The sequence below is a fragment of the Syzygium oleosum genome, unplaced genomic scaffold (assembly GCF_021117445.2).
Source record: "Syzygium oleosum isolate NSW1041296 unplaced genomic scaffold, Sole_v2.1 Sole_v2.07, whole genome shotgun sequence".
In the NCBI taxonomy this organism is placed as follows: domain Eukaryota; kingdom Viridiplantae; phylum Streptophyta; class Magnoliopsida; order Myrtales; family Myrtaceae; genus Syzygium; species Syzygium oleosum.
This window is the reverse complement of record NW_026607491.1, coordinates 4,939,846-4,962,309: the sequence shown is the minus strand read 5'-3', so window position 1 is coordinate 4,962,309 and position 22,464 is coordinate 4,939,846. Positions and strand designations below refer to the sequence as shown.

Genomic DNA, 22,464 nt, shown 5'->3' with positions numbered 1-22,464 from the left:
CTTTGAAAAGAGCTGCGAAAAATCCATAATCGAATTAAGATTGATTGTCGAGGGGAGCCCATTTGATTTCAATTATCGGAATGCATATGCCCCAGGGCTTTTAAACGAAAAGTAGTTTTTTTCATCCCGCCAAAATTTAAAATATTATTCAAATTTAAAAAAAAAATAAAAAATGGATTATATGTTTATTTACATATCGACATTTGAGTAACGTGAAAGTTTCGGGAGTTTCCGATTAAACACAAAAAAAAAAAATTTAAGTCGGTGAACCGCAAGATTTAGATTAAGTAAAATGTAAAAGAGTAAAAGTTGATCCAAATCAGCCATCAATTCAAGCCTTATAATTAGCAGTGGCCTGTTGATTTTGGTTGGGCCTAGACGTGCATGGAGAAGAGAAGGGAGTTGGGCCGGGCCGTCTATCAAAGCCCAAATACAGAACCAAAGGCTTTGTGGGTTGTATGAGGCCCAAAGGAGCAGTGATGTTTCTTTAGCTTGTTAAACTTTTGTTATTTTTAGGCCCAGATATTTGAAATTCAATCCAATTGTCTAAATTCCGTAGCGATTCAACGGCGATCACAGGAGCTTTGGAGGCTGTTTGATAACCTACCAAACAGTACCCGATTCTATTCTTTTATTCCCCGGAACAAAATAAAAATAAAAATCCGTTTGATAAATTTTTTGTTCTCGGGTACAAATTTGTTCCCAAAATCAGTTTTGGAACAAAATCAAGAATATAAAAAAAAAAGTTGATTCTTCATTCTGGGAATAAGAATCGGAAATGGAAAAGAATTTTTTTCCTCTTCTTCTTCTTCTTCTTCTCGGTTGGTCTTCTTCATTTTCCCTGGCCTGTGGCCAGTCGCCGGCCATAGACCAAGGCTGGAGAGGGCGTCGTGGCCCTCACCGGCGAGGGCCGTGACGCCCTCGCTAGCCCCAGCCTATGGCTAGTTGTTGGCGCTAGCGACTTGGCCATGGGCCAAGGAAGGGGAAAAAGAAAAGAAAAACGAAAAAAAGAAAGAACGAAATATTCAAAAATTCAAAATATTATTAATAAAAAAAAATTGTGCAGCTACCAAACGCATTTCTGTTTTTTTTTTCTATTCTAGGAATATAAATTTTGGGCAGTTACCAAACGTATTTAAATGCTTATAAATTGTTTCAGGGAATGGAATAAAAAAAATAATTTCTGAGTAGAAATTATTTCCGGGAACAGAATGGTTACCAAACGCACCCTTGGCGGCTCATTGAATCACGTAGATTTGCTCTTCCACGTGTTAAATCTGTGTTTGTTCAACATATTTTGGTTGTCTTTATACGGCAATGGTGTAGAGGAAGCCCACAAAGCGCGCACCGCTAACTGGCAATGCCATAATTATTGGAGAAGGAATTTCCGGTGTATGCACATCACTAACGAAGATGTAGGATCCAATGATCGGCAGCCAATTATTTTGCTTGACAAATCCGTTCTTGTGGAACGAGTATGTGCTTAACCTTGCTAGCGCTCCGTCAATCCTCCATGTTTTCTAGATTTGGCTTTTTGTAGTATTATGGGTTTTGCTCCGATTCGATTTGTTTTCTCATGAAGTTTATGTACTTTTCATGTATATTTTTTAGTAATGAATACAACTTGATTTTACTTAATTTTTTTATCACTTTAAGAAAAACCGCAATCCTTATTTTTTTGCATGAAATTATGTAATGTAACATATTAGGTGCATAACTATTGAACTACATATAATAGATAATGAAGGCTTGAGGACACAATCCATGGTTGCCTACTTTGTCATATGAACTCGCATAATAGGCTTGGAGAAGAATTGGTCTTGCATATTTCCGCAGATATAATTACAAATATCAATGGAATCGATAAATGAATTTTAATTTATGAAAAAGATGAATGAATCTTATATTATCTTAATTTACTAATTATAAACTGGACAAATTACGAAATGGGGGTGTGGTCCAAAATTAGGGAAACATATATTAGAGCCCAAGCAAATTAATATTTCATCAATTGTCCCGGCGTAGTGATAGAGGCTTTTTTATGGGTGATGTAACAAATTATAATCCTCTTTTTTCTTTTTTTTTCCTTTTCAAATGAATGAATTGTAAACGTAAAATTGAATCTTTAACAATAAAAATTTAAATTGCAGCAACTTTGAAAAATAAAAGAAAATCAAACTGAATCTCCCGATCGCGTCACGCCATCATTTTACCGTTCATCACCCAATCATTTAAACGTATAGTTAGTATTCCGAAACCACCGAGTTGGTTGGTTTAAGTGGTAAAAAGATGTCGCTCGCCTTTCATGAGATTAGAAATTCGACTCGTGCCGTGAGAAAACCTTTATTTGCCTAGATCTCTTTTTTTTTTATAACTACAATTATATAAATATGCGTGTGTGTGTCTATTCGTTATTTTTAAAATTCGAGCGGCTTTCCATAATACACTAGCAAAAAGAAAACACAATGTGATGCAAAAATGTTCGAAAAATTTTCAAATTTTCAAGGGAGCGACGCATATTGAACTGAATTGACCAATTGGCTAAGAAACGAACGTTAGGCACACTATCAAAATCATTCGTTAGTTCCATTACCTAAACCATCGTTTTACAAACAATCATGAGTTTGGGCCATTGGTTCGGGCTTCAGCTCGCTTCCTGCCAGGTTTCGTGAAACTAGTGTACGTATGATGAACGTAGGATCTACCTAGTTGAGATACGGTTCCTCATCGTATAGAAAAGCGAAACAAAAATTTGGGTCCCGATACATGATAAGGTTAAAAGTTTACGGACCATCTGTGAAATTCTCGATTCCCTTTTTGAAAATCGAGAATAACTTCGTGGATTTGAGAAAAGTCGCATTCAACTACCATAGTAGAGGTGGTCGTGGGGATGAGTCACTTAGCCTGCCTAGACCCGACCGACTGATTGGGCAAAATAGGCGAGTTTGGTCGACAGTACGTTCCCTATCTGTGCTTGACTTGCTTAGATAGATAGGCTCACTACCATAGTAGAGGTGATCATGATGACGACTCGCTCAACTTGTCAAACCCGACCAGCTGATTGGGCAAAATAGGCGAGCCTGGTCGACAATACGTTACCTATCTGTGCTCGACTCGCTTAGATAGGCTCATTCATGCCCGATTGATTTCACATAATAACTTACATTTTTTTCTTTAAATGAGTCAGACCTAGCAAAGACTTTCAGGCTCAGCACCCTCGGGCTACCTATTGATCATATCAATGTATTGAACCAACTTGCACTATTCATTGCATCGCATCCATAATCATTCCATTTCATCACATTTTACTACCCTATGGGGGATTGAATCAAATCCCTCGGTAGTACGCGATCGAATTGGGTTAAACGGGTGGTCGAAACCGGAAAAAGGGTGGCAGCATATAAGGCCAACGGGGTTGTTTAGCAGAACATTTTTGCGACACTGTCGTATGCGAAAAGGGATGTTGCGACTTTGATAAGGTATTTGATAGATAGCTCTTAATCGCAGCACCGATCCGACTGCCACATTTTCCCTATAATTCAGGGATACGAACGCGCAAAGAGCCACGTGTAGAAGCGCGTCCCTCCGGAGAAGGAGTACTCGCGAGCGGGGTCTTCGAATCGGGTGGATGGAACGAAGGAGACAAAAAAAAAAAGAAATTTCTCTAAAGCCTCGGCGAATACAGAGGATGTACACGTAGGGGTTCGTTTGTTTCGTGGAAAAAAAGAATGACGTAGAAAATATTTTCCTAAAACCGATTACTCGTACCGCTTGCGTAAATGAACGGACTAGAAGTATATTTCATCGTCCATAATAATGTTCTGATATAAATTGCCGATGGCTAATTATTTTTAGAAAAATATTTTTTAAAATCATTCATTTTTCGCGAAACAGACGGAACGGTAGCGTACTGTTTCCGAACGCGCTTATCGAGTGACTTTAGGCTACGCAAACAGAGGCTTTTGCACAGCTGGCTGATTGGAAAGACGGCATAACTCGCGACATGTGCACACATCCTCCCACCAAACAACAAAACATTCACCACCGCCGCACATGCCTTTGTTTGCGTCGGTGGCATGCTCCTGTCGTCCTGTTTTTTTCCCTCGCCATCCACGTCGAAACTCACGATCTCTCCCCCCTCTCGACCCCAATTTAAGGGGAAGAAGGAAAAAGGGAGAGGGAAAAACGCAGTCTCTTTCGACCTCGTCGACCGACCGGTGACGGGCGACCCGTCCGGGCTCGAGGCCCGCCGCCACCGACTCGGTGCACTCGATCGGACCCCGATCCCCGTACTTGGAAAGTTTGGTACCCGAGCGACGAATTCGGGCTCGATGCGAAGCTCGACCGCTTGGCCCCCCGCGAGCCTCGTCCTCTATTTTGCATCTTCATTGCAAAACTCTCAACTCCTTCGCTCTCTCGCTCTCTCTCTCTCTCTCCCACGACGTTTTAACGTTGGTACCTGTACGAATCGCAACAAGCTTCACGATTTAACTTTTAAAGAATTCCCCATGGCCAATCGGCATATTTTTTTTTCTCGGGTCAACGTAATGTATCGCGCTTAAATCCGAGGCACCCCGGTCTAAATTCGTGTCACCATCGAGTCGCTCGATGCGATCACGACCGTCGGTAAATGAAATCATCAACGGCTACGATGCACCCGATCCGTACCATACGGGAGTAGATCCAGAAACTTTTGGCACGGCATTTAAATTTTTCGAACCCTCCATCTCCCTTCAATCTTTAGCTACCAGATTCAGATCACCACCGTCACCCCCTTGCTCCGATCACGTGCACCGGCCCCCATCCTAAACTCCCTGCGCTCGCCACGCGTCGCGTTCTCATTGAACCCCTCTCCTTCTCCTTCTCCTTCTCCTTCTTCTTCCTCTGTCATCATCCTCGTCCCCTGTCTTTCAAACATCACTGCACACTCTCTCTCTCTCTCTCTCTGCTTCGCTTTCCACTTCCTCCAGATCTGCTGCATTCTCTTGCGTTTCGGCGTCGTCGTCGTCGTCGTCGAGCTCGCGCGCCGCCTCCACAGCTTCGCCGGCCGGCCGCCTCCCATGGCGAAGGTCTGCCTCCCCGCCCTCCTCGTCCTCCTCCTCGTCCGCCCCGCCCTCGCCGCAGATCCGCCTCAGATCCCGCCGGCCCTCTCGCCTGAGCTCGCCCCCGATGCCCCCACTCCGGTAGCCGGAGCTCCCGAGCACTACTCCCCCGCCTCGTCCCCGCCGTCGCCTCTCCCGTCGGGCTCGCCCCCGGCTCCCGCGCCGGCGACGCCGTCCCCGTCCCCGTCCCCGTCCCCGAGCAAGTCCGCCGGCACGCGCCACACGGGGGTGACCGTGTCCGACGAGGACGCGGGGGACGGCGGGTCGTCGTCGTCCGGCGGCGACGGCGGGCTGAGCAACACCAAGAAGGCCGGGATCGTGGCGGCGGCGATCGTGTTCGCGGGGCTGGCGCTGCTGGGAGGGATGGTGTACAAGAAGAGGAAGGACAACATAAGGCGGTCGCAGTACAGCTACGCCGCTCGGAGGGAGATCCTCTGAAGGAAGGAGAAGCGTGTCGCCACACACGATTCTTCCTCCGGTGCTTCTTGGGTATAATTTTCTTTTGATTTGGTCATGATTTCTGGTTACAGCTTAATGGGGGTCTCGCCATACGATATCGTACGGGGGGGAAATCAGGATTGATATTGATATTGATATTGATATTGATTGATTCGTGACTGTCGATCGAGCTGCAATAAAGATTTGTTTGGAAGATTTCACCTTTTGAACTCTTTGCTCCGTTCGGACGTACTGTGCCGCCGCCGTTGGAGAGCGCATGATGCGTGCACTGAAATCTGAAAATCACGGCGATCATTCGTCATCGTCATCTCCTCGGAAGAAGAAATGGCGACCTTCGTTTGACCGGAATGCGACGCGGGGTCGGCGCACTTTCCGGCGATTTTCTTGACGGTGTTGAAAAACCTTCATCGTACTCGTTTGTCTTTTCCGATGATGTCTTGGAGCTGGAAAATGGGGGTGTCTTTGGTGTTGATTTTGATGATGATTTTGAATGAGCTTAAGGATAATTTGAGACCAAATACGGGCTTTGACATATATAATTAAACCGGTTCCGTATGTTGTTCTGAACTATTTTACTGTAAAGAAGTCAGTGCGTTGTGGACTCCCAAGAACAGTATGTCATTGTCGATACGATATATTGTAAAGAAATAACGGCACCGAGGTCCCGGAATTTATTTAATTTGTGCAATGTCGTCCCTCGAAGCTTTTTTTTTTTGTTCGATCGGGTCCTTGGGTTTTTTTTTATTTGTGCGATATGTTATTCATTTCGTCGGATGCTTTGAGACGAGAATGTTGACGTGGTAGTCACATGGTCGTCAAGTCATGTCCACATATTGCCTCGAATAGATTCATTCGGACATGGACTAGAAGACTATAAAAATAAGGACCAAAGGTAGAGATTCCCAAAATATGAGTGGCAATGAAGAGAAGGGGAGAAGGACGAAGGGCAATGGGGGCCGTAGGGGGGTGGCGGCGGCCGGCGGCGGCGGCCGGCGAGTGTCCAGTGTCCCTCACTAGCAGCTGCGGCATCGCCTCTGCTGCCTCTAGTTATCCACAGGCGTAATGCACTTGGATCAAGAGAGTGTTTGATGGAGATACTCGGGCAAGCTTAGTTTGACTTGGCTGTCGTGTTCATCTTCGTCTTCGTGTTCGTCCCCACAGGTGGCGGGAGGGTGGTTGACTCTCGCCCACGATTGAATGACGATCACCTAGATCGTACATGATAGAGAGAGAGAGAGAAAAGGGTAATCACAATCCTTGTTGGCCTGGCCACTTGTCCGCGAGGACCTCCGACCCTTGGCAACCATCGGGAAGGGGCACCCTCACCAGAGGTCCGGCGAGGGTCATTTGGCTTAACGGCCATTCGGCTGCCACATCTGCATTTCCGTTCAAGCATATGGCGGAAAGACTAACATTGCACTAATCAAAAACGTTCGAGGACTTGATCACGCCAAAAAGAAAAAGATTTCTCAGGGACCCTGCTGCCATTGTCCTCCTGTACAAATACTAATGGAGCCATGCTACTTCGGAAAAAGAAAAACTCTGCTGTAATTGTCTTTGGCGTTTCTATATCTTTGGTTAATCAGACATAACCATTCTGTTCAGCACCGACAATATATAGCATTACTACACCCATGAGCCAGAACAACATCGAATGTCTGGAGGAGAACCAATCCGCCCAAACAAATTTGCAGACACTAGCGACTAGTCCTCTCTCGGGAAACTGCAGTAAGTTTGCTGCAAGCAACAGAGACGACACATTCTCGATTCTGCATCCGCATGTGTAAAATCGTATACGGTGTGTGTCGTTTGGGCAAAGAAGAAATTCCGTGTCGCACATGCAACAAAGGTTACCGGGAATCCGACTTGAGCTTGGCGTAATTCTTTTGCTGCATCAGTTGTTACTTGTTGCTTCAACTCCACTGATGTGTCCCCGGACTGCTTAATTCGGTCTGATGACCATAAAGAGGGCCTAATCGCGGCGGAATCATGGTTCTGGGGTATTGACCCGGCCGAGTGATCGATTGTGAGACATGCGACTGCACCGAATGAGCGTCCCGTCTTCTTCTCCACCTTAGGAACTCCACGACGATAGAGCTCACGCTCATTGCGATTCCGAAACCAGCAAACGTCGCGAAGAGGACCGCTAAGACCGCTTGCAGCCGAACCTGCAAGATATGGGAAGCATATTAATGACCCACCTAGATTATATGACTGCAGAGTTAAGAGTATCAAGGAAGGGAAAAGCTATTCCTTCATGTCCACTTCAAAACTCAAATGACAAAATAAAAGCCAAAGATAGGCACAAGCAAACACAGATTGAGTGAGATCCTCCTCTTACCAAGGAATAAAAAATGTGAGCAAAGAGAACCACCAAGGCGAACTGTACCGATGCATAAATCCAAATGTATCTGCTTTTCACTGAACGCAGAGATCAAAGAGATTTCAGTCAGGAAATCCTTAACTAGGATCTGAACACTTCATGAAAGCCAACACAGATTCAAGGAAATCTTTCAGGAAGAGAATCAACTGTCGATACACACTTCTCATGTATCTTTGCGATCTTACCCATAGTCGATGAAGTCATGGATGCCAGAAGACCCAAGACACAAGAAAATGGCAGCGAAATAGCAATTGCACTGGTACCCATTTTTCCAACCTACATGAAAGGGGGAAAAACCAGCACTAATATGAGATTCCGGTATGTAGGAGGAGGTTTTTCATATAGGCTGATAATCTTACCAATAGCTGCTCCAGGAAACAAAAGTAGGCAAGCATGCTGACAATGACGAGCACGGGAACTTCCTGCCACACCCTGATAAGAAAAAACCCAATGAATTGTAATGTCGACTGTTCTATGGACAAAGGATACATTTCTAAGGAAAAAGGTTACACAGAGTACTAACTGGTATCCATTGAAATCCAACGGCTGAACTCTACTTGCTCTGGTATTCCACGTTCGAAAACTTTGAATACGTAACAGCATGACCGGCAGATTCTGAACTTCTCTTTTGCACACATCGCAGGTTTTGTTACCTTTGATGCTAAACCATTTGATGGCGCATTCTTTGTGTGCGAGAGCCATTTCACCTTTGCAGCTGCATTCCATCTTAAGGGTCTCGCCTCCTTCACATAACTCAACCAGACAAATTCTGCAAACGGCCTCTTCCTCCGGTATGTCTTCACCGTCAGCGTCATTTTCTGAGTTAAGAGTCTCGATTAGAATATTGATAAGCACCATCACAAGTTCCAAATTAAGTACCAAAGTAGTAACTTCTACTTTCTATGCTGAAAAAGAAGGAAGACATCTAATGATATCTTTGTTGTTTCATAGGAAGAGAACATAGATGCAAAGTGAAAATTTAAAGATGAAGTGAATACAAAGTAAAAAGTTCTTTTTTTTGGAGCCAATCGCCTCCAAAAATAGGCACCTTTCTGGCATATTGGGAGCACTATAAATCTGGTAATAATATACAATACAAGTTCAAAAATTTAGCCAATATCATAAACAAAACACAAGAACGATCTAATAGTAAACTCAAGCAGTTACTGCCCATGGAGTTCTGGAAATGAATATATTGAGATGAAGAATACCAGGATCGCTCGTTGATGTATTGGACACAGGATGTCCTTCTATTACACGAGGAGTAGAAGGTATCACACGGAAGAAAGAATCCATCCTTCCAATGCTTCTTTCTTTGTTGAGAGGGACCGAGAGAGATCGAGAAATCTGTTTCCGCGATCCTTTTCTCTGCAATAGGATATTCCAACATCATCAGCATGCAGTTAAAAATGAAATTTCTTTGAATCGGTATGCTTTAAGATCAATATACTTGGCATAGACTAAAAAACATAAGATGTACCGAGTCTTTTAAGTTTAATTTTTTATTGATGAAAGAGTTTAGGTACCCCATATATATTATTAAGAGTGAATTATAACAAGCATATTTCGCTCTCAGAAGTAACAAAATTGATGATTGTAAATTCATTGATTAGTCAAAGAAATACCATTTTCAATAGTTACAACAACACACTACTCGATCAGCAAATGGTCAGTAGCATGTATAAGGCTTACATTTTGATGTGGAGCACCACAGGCACTTTGATCTTGTGTAGATTCCGGATTTAAATTAGTGACTGGAGTAACTGGCAGTGACGAAGTTCTCTTAATTCGTGGAGTGAACATCTTCGTAAGTGACAACGACCTTGAGATCGAAGCCTTTTCTTGCGAAACTTTTGGCGATGCTCCTTCTATGTTGTTGGCAGCTTTCTCAATATCACTTAATGGACTCCGATACAAGAAGCTTAATCTTGGTAAAAGACTTTTGAAAGGTGATCTGGTTCTAGATGAAGAGGGACCAGGCGATCCATTAACTCTTGCTTTGCTAGAACTGGAATTCGGTGTCAACAGGAAATTCACTCTCCTGGGTGTGGGGCTTGGCGTTATCGGCATGGCTATCACAAGGGTATCTCGAGAAGATGCCTCCTTTCGCGAGGGTATGTCGAGGAAGAGGTTTTGTCGCCTCCAGTGATGAACTTGTGGGGCTTGTTCAGTTATTCTCACGGCATTATCGACCTAAAAGAATGAAGGCGACATTATACACAAGCAACAAACATAGCGATTGGCAACACCATCATCTGTTCATACCATGCTGGTGGGCATTTTCTATTGCTTGGGATTAGCAGCACATCAATCTAAGCAGAGCAGCTTGACTCTAGACAGATACAACAATCTAATTGATATCTTCTGGCCCAAGTAGAAGTATATGGTAAATCATAATAGCAAAACACAATCCAAAGATCTTTGATATCATAATAAGCAGCAACTTCTGGTATCAAGGCGAATATTTGATGCAACTGAGCAAGAACCGTTCACTGACAAAACTTTGATCTTAAAATCAAGCAGAACAAGGAAGAAGCAAGGAGATGATTATGATCTCTAATGCCAGCCAAAGCCTGATCCGCTAATTCATCACAAACGGGTCAGCGGATTTAAGCAATTTCACTTACATGCAAGACGGGCCTATCTAAATTCAGTGCTGATAACTGATCCTGCAGAGAGCTTCGTACGTTCGTTTCAAAAAAGAAGAAAGAACAAAGCGAAAGTTGGAGGAAGAATATGAAAGATGGGGTCATTACCGTCGGCGGAGGAGGGGGCAGAGCAACAGTCACTTCACGTGAAACAGAATCGGACTCTGCTCTCTCCGCGGCCTTGTCAGGAGCTTCCATTGTTATGTATACCAAGCTCGCTCAGCTTAGCTCCGCTCAAAGAAAGAGAGAGAGAGAGAGAGAGAGAGAGAGAGAGGAAAAGGGTAAAGCAGGAAAGGAGGGAGGAGTTATGGAAAGTATGGGGGGAAACAGGGGGAGGAGGGAGGAACAGGGGATGTATAAATGCGATGCTTTTGAGTGAAGCGTCGCAATTTATGGGCAAAGGTGGTGGAAGGTGTGGCCTACCCAGAGACGCGCAGACAGAGGGAGAGTGACAGAGAGAGAGAGAGAGAGACAGATGCCACCTCCTCAGTCTCAGTCTCAGTCTCAGTGCGCGCGGACTTGATAGCATGCATCATGCCTCGCCGTTAAATGATTTCTCCACATTATCGGCTTTTTATCTACCTCTTGATTTGATGGTAAGTGAAAGACCATGTATTTTCTTTTTTGTTGGAAAAAGTTCCTAATATTTGATAGTCAAGAGTTTTCAGACAAAAAGCCCGAAGCAGGGGGCGTCAAAGCACAATAAATCCCAAAGGAGTCGGGGAGGATGATCTAACCATATGATAAGGGTAACGAATTTAAACGATGGGACTGAGCTATCAAATCCGCGACTCTGTTTGTAGCCCTTCTACAGTGGCCAAGGAAATCATGTCAAAATGGGCCATCCGGGTTCGGGTGTCCGCAACCGAAACACTCGCTTCCCCCGGCACCTGAGAATCACTTCGCAAAGCTTCAGTCATTACTAAACAATCCGAGGAGGTTTTTGTAATAAAAAGAAATCTTATTGTAAAGGGGCGAATTTAAAAGTTTCGCGAGAGATTTCATAAAATGCAGTACTCATTTTATAGGAGAAAGGTATCAAAAAAGTCAAAAACTTATTGCATTGGTACCAATTTAGTCCATTCGGCCAATTTAGGTCGGAAATTGTTGACAACGCCAGCCGTCTTACGTGACACACGTGGACATATTTTATAATTAAAAAAATTGAATTGTTTTCATTTTTCTTTCTTTTCTTCCATGGTTTGTGCCGGTGCTTGATGCAGTGGCCCCGGCCTAGGCAAGGGTCGGCCTCACTGGCACTCGCCCTAATCTAGGCGAGGCTGACCCTCGCCTGTGGCAGCGAGGGCAACCTCATTCAGGCGAGGCCAAGCCCCACCGGTTGGCACTTGCCATGGAAGAAGAGAAAAAAAAAAAAAGAAAGAAAGAAAGAAAAAAAATTATTAAAATATGTCTCCAAACATGTCATGTAGGATGGCCGGCATCAACTTCAGTAATTTCCAACTTAAATTGACCATATAGACTTAATTGAAACAAATGTGAAAAAGGTTCAGGATTAAATTGGTCCAATTAAAATGTTAGAACTAAATTGGTACCAATGCAATAAGTTTATGACTTTTTTATGTATTTTTCCCCATTTTATAAGAATGTATCCATGGGTGCCTATAGCTTATTTAATTTGTAATAATTCAACTTTCAAAGTATTAACTTGCGTAACACGGGATGGCCAGTACTTTAAGATATGCAAAATTTGGTTAGTTGATTATTTAACAAGTGTCTTAGCATTTAATAAGAAATCCTATGAAAATTGCACCAAACACCTCATCATGAGAGGACAATGGCACATGCCAGCCCCTCCTTGTATATTTTTCTTTACAAGGACAAAGGTCAAAACGTTTTTGCTTAGGCCACGTTTTCCCCCATTTCTCTTCAGTTGGTTTAGAAAAAAAGGAATTTTTCTTAAAATTTGGGTTATGCCCAAATCATCATGTTTTCTTGCAAATTACCCAAAAATTTTTCCAAGTTGACAAAAATATTAGTTTTACCAATCGAGTCAAATCAAGTCAGTCGAACGTACCATATGATTTACTGAGTAGGCTAGACCTTGAAAAAACCAAAATTGATCAAGTTATACTAATGTGTCGAGCCCTGAATGATTGAATGACTTCAACTCAAGATGTAAAGTGTGTCATACTCAATTTTTAAGTCGATGGTACCAATATGCCTCATAGAGCACTTGACCACTCTTCATGAAATACACATTGATGTCGAGTCTTAACTAATCCGGCAAATTCCTAGGATAAGGAAATTTTAGTATTAGACATTCATGTATAATTTATGTCTAAACGTTTTCGTGAATGATGAATATGTTTTTCGTTTATACATGTTTTAAGCGATATAAACGATTATTTTTAGAAAAAAATTAAATAATTTATTTTGCCGCAAAATAAACGGAGCATTAGTATTTAGTCCACACAGTTGTGCCTTTCTATTTCTACTCGATTGGTCCTCCGGCCATTGCTGCGAATCTTCCACTATATTATTCTTTGTTGTCAAAACATTCCATTAAATTTTTTTTATGGACGATAAATCGGATTTAAAAATTCAGAGAGTCAGCGAGATCAGCCCACCGACTTCATTATTTGCATAGTAGCAAGGTGGCTGCTTCCTAAAGAGCAGGCGGCCTTTGGTGGAGGGATTTCCTGTCGCATAGCTACGACTATGACTATAGTCTTGACATCCTTTAACTATTTCGCAAAGAATTGAGGGACTCCTCACCAGTTTATAACAAGTCACGTAACCGTTGAACATGGTATTGAATCAATCAAAAGGCAAGAACATTTATCTATCAGACGTTATTCTAACGCAATTTAAGTCTCCTTATCGACGAACTTCGTGTGAAGTACTTGAAGCCTATCGCGAGATAATTAATTCATCTAATGACGCACCTCACACTTTCTTTTGACCGGACCGAACAGCCATATGAGAGATAGATTGCTATATTAGTCTTAAGTTAAGGTAAACCCTGAGGGAGAATAGGGTAAGAATCCAAAGGAGAATGTTGTGATCCTCCTGTAGTGGTAGGCGGGAAGTCCATGATTGAACTGGAAGACGACGACTGCTTTTAATCATGTCTTCAGGAAAACAGTAGTCGGTCTTCTCAAGTGGCGTAGAATTCACAAGCACTTGATCATGTCGACATTTAGCAAAAACGCATATTAAACGGTCACACCATGTAATGCGCCTAGAACCATTTAATACTCGGGCAAATGGTACGAGACCACGTGGCCCAATTCGAAACCAGGTTTCAAAAAAAGCTTGAATACACGTCTGCTTCATGTCTCCAAAACAGGGTGAGATCATGCACCATTACACCGGATTAGGACATCGGAGGGTTTGGCAGATAGAAAGAGAAGAGAAAAGCTAAAGGGCCAACATGATTTAGCTAAAGATAAAAAGCTTAGCTGATGAAATCCGGGGCTTTTTGACAGGTTCAGCTTAATGATTCTGGTTTTGAAATGCTTACGGTTCTGACAGTGGCAAGGGGTAGGCACAAAGAGAATTTTATGGAGAGACAGGCCTACTCTTTCCATAAATATCACAGAGAACAGAACGTTGCACCATCCGCAACAGTGGCTTCCACTCACTGCTTGACCTCACTTTTAGTTTTAGCCATCGCGGCTTTGTCGATTCCTGATATTTGAAGTGTTGCCCATCTTGAAAGAACGCGCTGACAGAACAAAAGTCTCGGTGAATTTAGTCAAAAGCCGCCGAATTAGTGGTAGTTCATTGAGATAGAACGGCACAAACATTTGATATGCTAAAGACCCCGAGAGCTTACAGATCCATCATCACCCTTTTGAAGCTCCTTAAATAAAAAAAACACCCGTAGATTGCATCGACGATGCCTAGTGTTAGTAACTTCGTACATCTTAGAGAAACCTTGGAGTGTCAAAGGTTAAAGCAAAATTCCAGTCACCCACTACAAGTTAATCACTTGTTCAGATCCAGCTCGCTTGGACTTAATCAATCACAACCGTCGTGATGGCGGATCCTACATCCTACATTATATACTGGCAGTGACGATGTTTGATCTATGGATGCAGTACAATGGATCCCACATAAATTAATGGCCATGTCAATATCTACCCAAGTACTTGGTACAATAAACTGATTCTCCCATAACATTGCCGGACCAAGCGAAAAAAAAAAAACTTAGGAAGTCTCCTAGCACGTTTAACAGGTCTCTCAGTCACACATGCAAAGACATCCACCTCGATTATGTTAAAAGAATCACAAAATTCAAGATGTAAAACATAACAAGTTGCAAAGCAAGAGAAACTGAAGGGAAAAAGGAGGAATAACCTAAGACAGACTCTCTTTCTGAAGGGGAGGGACGATGGTAGGAGGTAAAGCCCTCTTTGTTAGAGCAATTCTACGTGACTAATGTTACGTAAAGACCTGCCAAGTAAAAGCATCTTGTGAAGCCTATTAAGCCAAAGCTGCTCGCAAGATAACGCATGTATATGGAGAAGGCAATTCCTTATCTCTCCAGAAGCATAACCAGTTCACAGTGTGGAGTATGTGGGAAAAGATCGACAGCCATGGCTTTTACTGGATGGAAAGGCTCTGAGTTGGGCATAGACTTTACCCTGTGCCGTGCAAGGCCGGCACTGCTCATGTTTCTCCAAGCCCGGTTATCTTTTTTCCCTTTCTCATTATTCTCAGGACTGGGTGTGCAGAGCTCAATAGCATTTGCCACTAAGCTTTCAGGATTGCAGGAGATGTATCTACATGCAAGCAAGGCAGATCAAAACCTCAGAATTCCATTCGGTAAGAGAAATCAAATGAATTAGGTGATGATAAAAGTTCTTTGCATGGGGACTCACACAAGTTTTCGGAGATGTGAATGAGTTCTCAGAGCTTTGATGACCTGCAGTACCAAAAAAAGGGAAGGAAGAAGCAAGCAACCATATTAGAAGACAAACAATTGAGGATGCAAAAATCTCAATGAAGAATCAACTTTTATGTGTCTCCAAAAGATTCTTAATTAATCGTTATATACAAGAAATATCTATCAGAACATGTGCCTACTCGGCTACTCCAATTAACTGAGGGTTTTAATGCAACATGTAAGGCAGAAATCCAAGCCGAAGCATATTCTTCCATTGCTTCATATCAAGGTACGACTTTAGAATGTATAGGACAGCATTAGTAACATGGAATATCTGGTATGACAGTTCAGCAGTCAATCTTTACATCCCAGATGGTTGAAATAAGGTGGTCATACTAAATAAATGGTTTATGGCCTATTGATATATTCAAAAAATTTCGTTTTTAAAGTTCGTAAATCACTCACAATTGGATGGAGCCCCACACGTGGAGGATCAACAATGGCAACAACTTTCTTAAACTGCTGTGCCGGAGTACTTCCAGATCCTGATGTAGAACTCTTTTCTTCTGGGCATTCCGATACTTGTTCCTTAATTCCTGAAGAACCAGATGCCTCCTGGTTGATTTCAGGACAATTATTTGAACCATTTTCAGTTTCCAGCGTCTTATTCGCAACAGCGCCTTCACTTTCAGCGGAAATAGTTTCCTCGTGACTTTGTGATGCACTTGTAACCTCATCTAGATTCTGTGTTATAGCATGCAGGTACTCCTTCAGAAGAGATCCCATGACATCCTCAGCCTGAATAATAAATAAGTCAAAAAAATGAGAGAATTAACAGTAAGTACCTGGTTGTGAACTAGGACAAATCGATTACTTAATAAATGATAGCACCACAATAATCACTGTTTTTAGTTAATAGCAACCACTACCCAGTGAAACGAATAGTTAACAGTAGTTCAATAGCAACCATGAAAAGCTTTATGTGCCATTGCTCCTGTCATGGACCTCTAGAATAACATAGAAACTATGAAAGACCAAGAAAGAAATGGAAGGAACAGGCTGCATGTCTAACCTTTGCACAGACAAATTTACAGTTTCTTATGCCATTGATCTCTGCATTTCTTTGAGCATCCAAAACAGCAGAAGCATTCATTTCAATGCCTACCACCTGTATGATATGAAAAGAACACAAAGCTCAACTGCTTGAGTGAAATGTCAATGTCAAATTCACCATATATAACTCAAAATTGCCAAATATGGTGAAGAAATACTCAACTAGTTAAGCATTCTCTAATGAAATTATAATGGGAAAACCATACCGACATAAAAATGAGGATGTTTCGTCTTATGCCTAATATTATTAAGAGCAACATTAAGAAAAGGATTGGACAATTACCATACCGACACGATGTGCCAGAGTGAGACCAATTGTCCCAGTACCACAGCATACATCAAAGAGCAGGGTATCCTGATCCAGACCAGCCCAATCACCAGCAAGTGAATAAAGCTTCTCTGCGGCAAGGGTGTTAACCTGCAGAACAATAGACATCAAGGAAAAATGGGATGACAGGAAAAATACCTGATTCAGCAGTTTAAGATAAGAAGATAGATCTAAGTTCTTACCTGGAAGAAAGCTGTTGGTGATATACAAAACTGGAGATTGCTTATGTAATCATGAATCCTTGCTTCTTTACCATCCTTTGTGGACTCTGCTGAAGCGCCATTATTTGGCTGAGGAATGGGTAGCAAGCGCAGTGAAGCATCGGCTGGTGCTGCATTCGATATTCCTTGGTGATCCTGCATATATACATCCTTCACATACCAATTCGTGCCGTTGCTAAAACTATCCAAGAATTTTACCAATTTTAATCCACCATGCTATATTTCTGCACTCCTTTGCAGAAAATATTGAACATGCCTAGAAAGACTGGCATCTGACAAATAAAATTCAACTAGATAGAAAGCGGAGGAAGAAGCTAACCTAAATGTTGAATGGTTGATAGCAAGTAAGCTGTAAAATTTTTCTCCTGAGACCAAATGACTAGATGACATCTCATCTCATCTAGTTTCAAAGAGAACCATGAACTAATGAATCTGACCTGAACAACTACAGCTGTTAGCGGCATCGAGGGTGCACTTTCAGCAGCTCCAGCCACAAATGCTTGAACCAGCCTCTCAAATTCACTGCTGACGATGGCATTATCAAGGCCCACTGAACAAACCTACATATTCATGCGAAGAGGGGACAAAGGAAGCATGAGCTAAGACACTTCTAAGGCAGGCACATAAAATGATGGGCACTGTATCCAGTCCAGACTATTGTAACAGCAAATGAGGATAAAAACTGTTGGGACTGCGAGAAAAGTTAAACCATGCCTTTTTCCATGGACACTGATAAACAATGACAACCAAGGTTTTAGGTTCAGCTACATTAATGGCCAAACCTGAATAATAAGCATGACTTCTGCTATGCAGCTCTCACTATTTTCAGATTCACAGCTTTTCCGGTTTGTCCTTCCTTCTCGAACCTGAAAGGAGGGATCACAGCAGATGTTAATTAAGCTAATGCCACAAGAGATCAAACAGTCCACAACAATTTCTTCGGAGAAGCAACATAGCCGCACCAATGGTAAAGTCAACTCAATTCATCTAAATGCCTGTGATTGTGAATATCAAAAATTAACCTTGTGATTTTCTTCATCAAACACGAACAAAACTCTTCTAATACTCAACATACCAAAATCAGCAGACCATACCGTCAGTTGACGCCAGAACCCAGTATTGTTGAATCTATTCCAAATTGGAAAGCCTGAGCATTGCAGAAAGTCCTGAAGGATCGAAGCATACTTGCATGCAATTCTAGACACATTTGGGCAGTCAATTGGCTCTTCAACTGCAGTCACCCCTTCCCTGGAATAATTTCCATTGTCAGCATGTGCATCAGTTGCATTAAATGCCTATGAATGAGAAACCAAGCAAAAATACCTGTAGTTTCCAAGCATGAAACCTACAGTCGGTTTCCCTTGGAGCGAATATCCAACTGAAAACTCACACTTATTGCGGTATCCATCAGTAAGGGGGGATTCCATTATACCTTCTAGTTCGCATGGAAGACCACCTGCAAAAGAAGAAGAACGTCGCAATCAAAATTCATTCTTCCCTCCTCTTCTTCTGTAGCAAGACATGAGAGAACAATATAGTAGACAGGTTCTCTCTATAAATTTTACTCAGCAGTTTAAATGTGCAATTCCCCAAGCATCAAAGTTAGCTTCTATGTTGATGATGTAGTGAAATAATTTTGGAAAGTACGACAATCACCTCTTTCTTTCGACTTGAGAATCCAATCTGGAAGTGAGACACCGCTAGGACAAGCTTTGCGTGCGTTTCTGGTCTGACAAAGATAGATATAGCTTTTATTTCGCACAGAGAAATGAGTACTTAAGGCAACAAAAGATGCGTACAATATCGAGGAAAAGAAAGCATAGATATAGACATGAAACTAACCAGTCTTTTCAGCATTTGCATTAGAGCGTTTACTTTGTGTACCAACTGATCAACATAAGACATATGGGCAAGGGGAGTCACCACGTCACGAGCACTTCTTGCCCTCGTAGATGAACCACCAAGTGCTGGAGTATTGTTGTCAGAGCAGTCGTTCCTTAATCCATCTGAGACAGAAATCTCCTCAGATTCATCATTAAGAGATCCTCTTTGGGGCACCACCACTCCTTGTTTTGCTTTGTTCTCAAATGATCGTGGAAGAACATCCGCGATTTTTATATTCTTGCTGCCAATAGATTTTCCTTCAAGGCCCTGGTACAACTTGCTTCAGGGTTACTAATCTATTCACGGAAAAGACAATCAAATATGAACAAAGACACCAACTCCTTCTGCAAGAAAGCTGGAGATACCTCAATTGCACTTTTTAATTGCTCCACATCTTCAAAAGTAACAAAACCAACAACCATGCCTTTCTTTTTCTTCGCAGATTTATGAACAACTCCCTGACAAAAGAATCAGTTCCGTCATGCACATTCCGACCACCATAGATGTACTAATGCTTTCCGTAAGAATAGAAATGCTGAAAATAGCAAAACCGATTACACAGCCCATAAGCGAAACAAGCAGATGAAGAGGAATGAGGAAGTAAAAGCAGCCTGTGACATAAGCAGAGTCAAAAAGTGGAAAATGATCAAAATGATAGAAGCTCCATCATTGCATCGTTCTGGCAAAGGAAAACCAAATTCATGCCAGCTTTTGTTGTGGTGAGCTTTTTAAGCTTGGCTGTGTTCTACAGTAAATATTTAAGAAATGTGACTAATACACGGATGACGAAGATACCATTGCTTTCCACAGCCTTAACAAACTTCACTATCCCAATCTCCTCTCTCAGATGCTATTTTATTGCATTCTACATCTACTTCAAAACCAACGATAGATTGCCCGTACCGTCCAGATGCAGCTAAAACAATCCGAATTCCCAGAACAGACAAAAGAAGTTTGAAAATTTTATACGGGAAAACCCACCACAAGCACCAGAACGATGCTTTTAGCAGGAACATACATTTTCAGCGCCGTGTCCCCGGCAATCACAGTCAAGCAAGGTACGTTCATTCTCTTGGAAAGTGAGGAATACTAAATTCATTCTTCCTTACGATGCTGACCACCGAGATTATGCAGCAGACTATTCACAGTTCTCTATGAACCAGTTCTAATGGGCCCCAATTAATCCAACCCACACCATTATCTAAGATAGACTACAATCAGCAAAAAGCACATTCTCCATTTTCAACGAGTAAATTCTGCAGACCGTTCGTCCATTTCTCTTGCCGCAAGAGTTGAACTTTACCAGCGCATACACTCCAAAACCAGCGGGTGTTGCAATCAGTTTAGAAGTGACTGTACTATAAAAAGAGCAATTTGAAACTGTATGAGAAAAAGTAAAAGGAACCTGCTCATCGAGAAACTTCCGCAACTGATCGGAGCTCCACTTCCTGGGCAAATGCACTATGCACTTGCTCAACTCGCCATCGCCGCCGTCGTCATCGGCCACCATCTCCGTCATCAGCACGTCCTCCTTCGCGCTCTCCGAAGCGCCGTCGCGCCTGTCCCCGCTCGCCGCCCTCGAGGCCTTCTTCGCCTTCTCCGAAGTGGGGTCCCACGTGTTGTCGGGCCGCAGCCTCAGCTCCTCCTCGCCGTGCGCGTACCTGCACTCGGCGCCGTGGCTGCAGGACCCGGAGTCGCGCCTGAAGTAGGAGCAGAGGCTGGTTTTCCACAGAGGGGGAAGCGGCGGGTGATCGGAGCCGTCGCCTTCGGCCTCTCTCTTGCGTTTCTGGCCCGAAACCGCATCGTCGCCGTCGGCCGCTGCGGCTGCTGCGGCGGCGGCATTACGATCCGATGGCGTTCGGAGGTCGGGTTGAGGGGCGGAATCGTGGCCGTTGAGCGGCGGCAGAGGGTTTTCGCCGCCGGTGGGGTTCAGGGGATTGGGCGTCGCCATTTCGTCGTGGGGAGATGCCGCCATGAGAGTTGGAGTTTCTGCCTTGCCTGCGATGCGGGGCTCTGGTCCTGGTATCGGGTCGTAGCCCGATGGATGCGAACCTACGTATTCGAGGTCCGAGAACCATTAGTCATTTGGACCTGGACCCGCCCGACCCGACCCGACAATTACTTAGGGAGAATTTCAATTAAGGACCCGAGGTGCGGTCATTTTCTCAAAAGAGGGTCCGAAATGGACTTTGTCTCAAATAAAGACTTGAAGTGATACTGCAAAAAAAAAAATCAATTTCATTATGTTTCGTGCAAAGCAATGAAATGAAATTGGAGAATGGAATAAAAAATGCAAGAATGAGATTATGACGATTTTGTGTTGAAATATTTTCGCGGGAAAATTCCAAATAAGGGCCTGAAGTATCCTCATTTTCTCAAATAAGGGCCTGAAGTAGATTTTGTATCAAATAAGGACATGAAGTGGCATGACAGTCTCAAATAAGGTCCTGAAGTGGCCACGAGAATTTCAAATAAGGGCCTGACTTCGTCGGTCACCGGACGGCGAAAAATTCCGGCCGACTACCGGCAAGGTCAAGGGCATTTTTGTCCAAATATAATTTTATTTTTTTTCTCTTTTTTCTTTTCTTTTTTTTTTTTTCCTTTTCTGATCTTCTCTTTGTTTTGCCGGTGGTCGGCCACCGAGGAAGCCCGGGAAGAACTGGGCGAGGGTCGCCCTCGCCCGATCTGGCGAGGCCACCCTCGCTAGCCATGGGCGAGGCCCGCCCTTAGTCTCTCCCTGGGGGAGGTCGCCCTCGAAAGCCACAGGCAAAGCCGTCCCTCGCCGGCAGCTGGCGAGGCTATCCCTCGCCGGCAGCTAGCGAGGCGACCCTCGTTTGTTGCTGGCGAGGGTGGCACTCGCCCAGATTTGGCGAGGGGCAGCTCGCCTATGGTCGGCAAAGGCTACCCTCGCCCAGCCCTTCCCGGGCTTCGCCGGTGGCCAGCACAAAGAGAAACCAGGAAAAGAAAAAAGGAAAAAAAGAAAAGAAAGGAAAAGAATTCAAAAAAAGTTAAAAGACGTAAATGCCATCACCATTCAAAATGTTAGGCCTTTCTTTGAAACAGAAATAGCCACTCCATGCTCTTATTTGATACAAAATCCATTTTGGATCCTTATTTGAGAATATGATGGCACTTCATGTCCTTATTTGATAATAAGTCTACTTCAGACTCTTAAGACCCGTTTGGCAACGTGCCAAATAGTAAAAATTTCTGTTCTTTTGTTCCTAGAAATAGTTTGGGAACAGAAATGCGTTTGGTAAACTTTTTGTTCCCGGGCACATTTTTGCAAAAATTTGTGCCGAGAAACAGTTTTGGAAGAGAAACAAGAAGTAAAAAAAGTTGCTTCTTGTTTCTCGGCACAATTTTGAGAATCAGTTTTTTTTTCTTCTTTTTCTTTTTTTTCTTTTCTTATTTTTGTGTTGTTCTTCCTTGGGCCGGGCCTGGCGACCGACCGACTAGCCACAGCCTCAGGGG

The 22,464-nt window shown here is 43.1% G+C and overlaps 3 protein-coding genes across 3 annotated transcripts; 1 reads left to right on the top strand and 2 right to left on the bottom strand.

Moving 5' to 3' along the window:
* Positions 1-4,918: 4,918 nt before the first annotated feature.
* On the top strand, positions 4,919-5,756 carry LOC115674815 (classical arabinogalactan protein 5-like). Its single transcript, XM_030597330.2, has one exon. The coding sequence runs from the start codon at positions 5,061-5,063 to the stop codon at positions 5,538-5,540; it is 480 nt and encodes a 159-aa protein (XP_030453190.1). The 5' UTR covers positions 4,919-5,060; the 3' UTR covers positions 5,541-5,756.
* Positions 5,757-6,958: 1,202 nt separating this feature from the next.
* LOC115674701 (uncharacterized) lies at positions 6,959-10,954 on the bottom strand. Its single transcript, XM_030597184.2, has 8 exons — positions 10,701-10,954; positions 9,637-10,137; positions 9,156-9,312; positions 8,468-8,762; positions 8,304-8,376; positions 8,130-8,220; positions 7,903-7,982; positions 6,959-7,729 (listed from the first exon to the last, which is right to left on the bottom strand). Exons 1-8 carry the CDS (start codon positions 10,788-10,790, stop codon positions 7,475-7,477), a joined length of 1,542 nt encoding a protein of 513 aa, XP_030453044.1. The 5' UTR covers positions 10,791-10,954; the 3' UTR covers positions 6,959-7,474.
* A 3,855-nt stretch (positions 10,955-14,809) lies between these two features.
* LOC115674670 (zinc finger CCCH domain-containing protein 24) lies at positions 14,810-21,052 on the bottom strand. Its single transcript, XM_030597141.2, has 14 exons — positions 20,396-21,052; positions 19,356-19,448; positions 18,949-19,257; positions 18,763-18,835; positions 18,430-18,562; positions 18,201-18,354; positions 17,889-17,972; positions 17,544-17,666; positions 17,068-17,241; positions 16,841-16,975; positions 16,517-16,612; positions 15,910-16,242; positions 15,440-15,483; positions 14,810-15,340 (listed from the first exon to the last, which is right to left on the bottom strand). Exons 1-14 carry the CDS (start codon positions 20,963-20,965, stop codon positions 15,094-15,096), a joined length of 2,568 nt encoding a protein of 855 aa, XP_030453001.1. The 5' UTR covers positions 20,966-21,052; the 3' UTR covers positions 14,810-15,093.
* Between the last annotated feature and the right edge of the window lie 1,412 nt (positions 21,053-22,464).

Bases quoted from the DNA above. Each gene is read 5' to 3' on its own strand.
- LOC115674815 (XM_030597330.2), top strand. From the start codon at position 5,061: ATGGCGAAGGTCTGCCTCCCCGCCCTCCTCGTCCTCCTCCTCGTCCGC.
- LOC115674701 (XM_030597184.2), bottom strand. From the start codon at position 10,790: ATGGAAGCTCCTGACAAGGCCGCGGAGAGAGCAGAGTCCGATTCTGTT. The intron at 9,313-9,636 runs GTAAGCCTTATA...ATCCTATTGCAG, and splicing joins GTGGTGCTCCACATCAAAAT to AGAAAAGGATCGCGGAAACA. The intron at 8,763-9,155 runs GTATTCTTCATC...CTCTTAACTCAG, and splicing joins TACATCAACGAGCGATCCTG to AAAATGACGCTGACGGTGAA.
- LOC115674670 (XM_030597141.2), bottom strand. From the start codon at position 20,965: ATGGCGGCATCTCCCCACGACGAAATGGCGACGCCCAATCCCCTGAAC. The intron at 18,563-18,762 runs GTGATTGTCGTA...CTTCTTTTGCAG, and splicing joins TCTCAAGTCGAAAGAAAGAG to GTGGTCTTCCATGCGAACTA. The intron at 15,341-15,439 runs GTGAGTCCCCAT...GCTTGCATGTAG, and splicing joins TCACATCTCCGAAAACTTGT to ATACATCTCCTGCAATCCTG.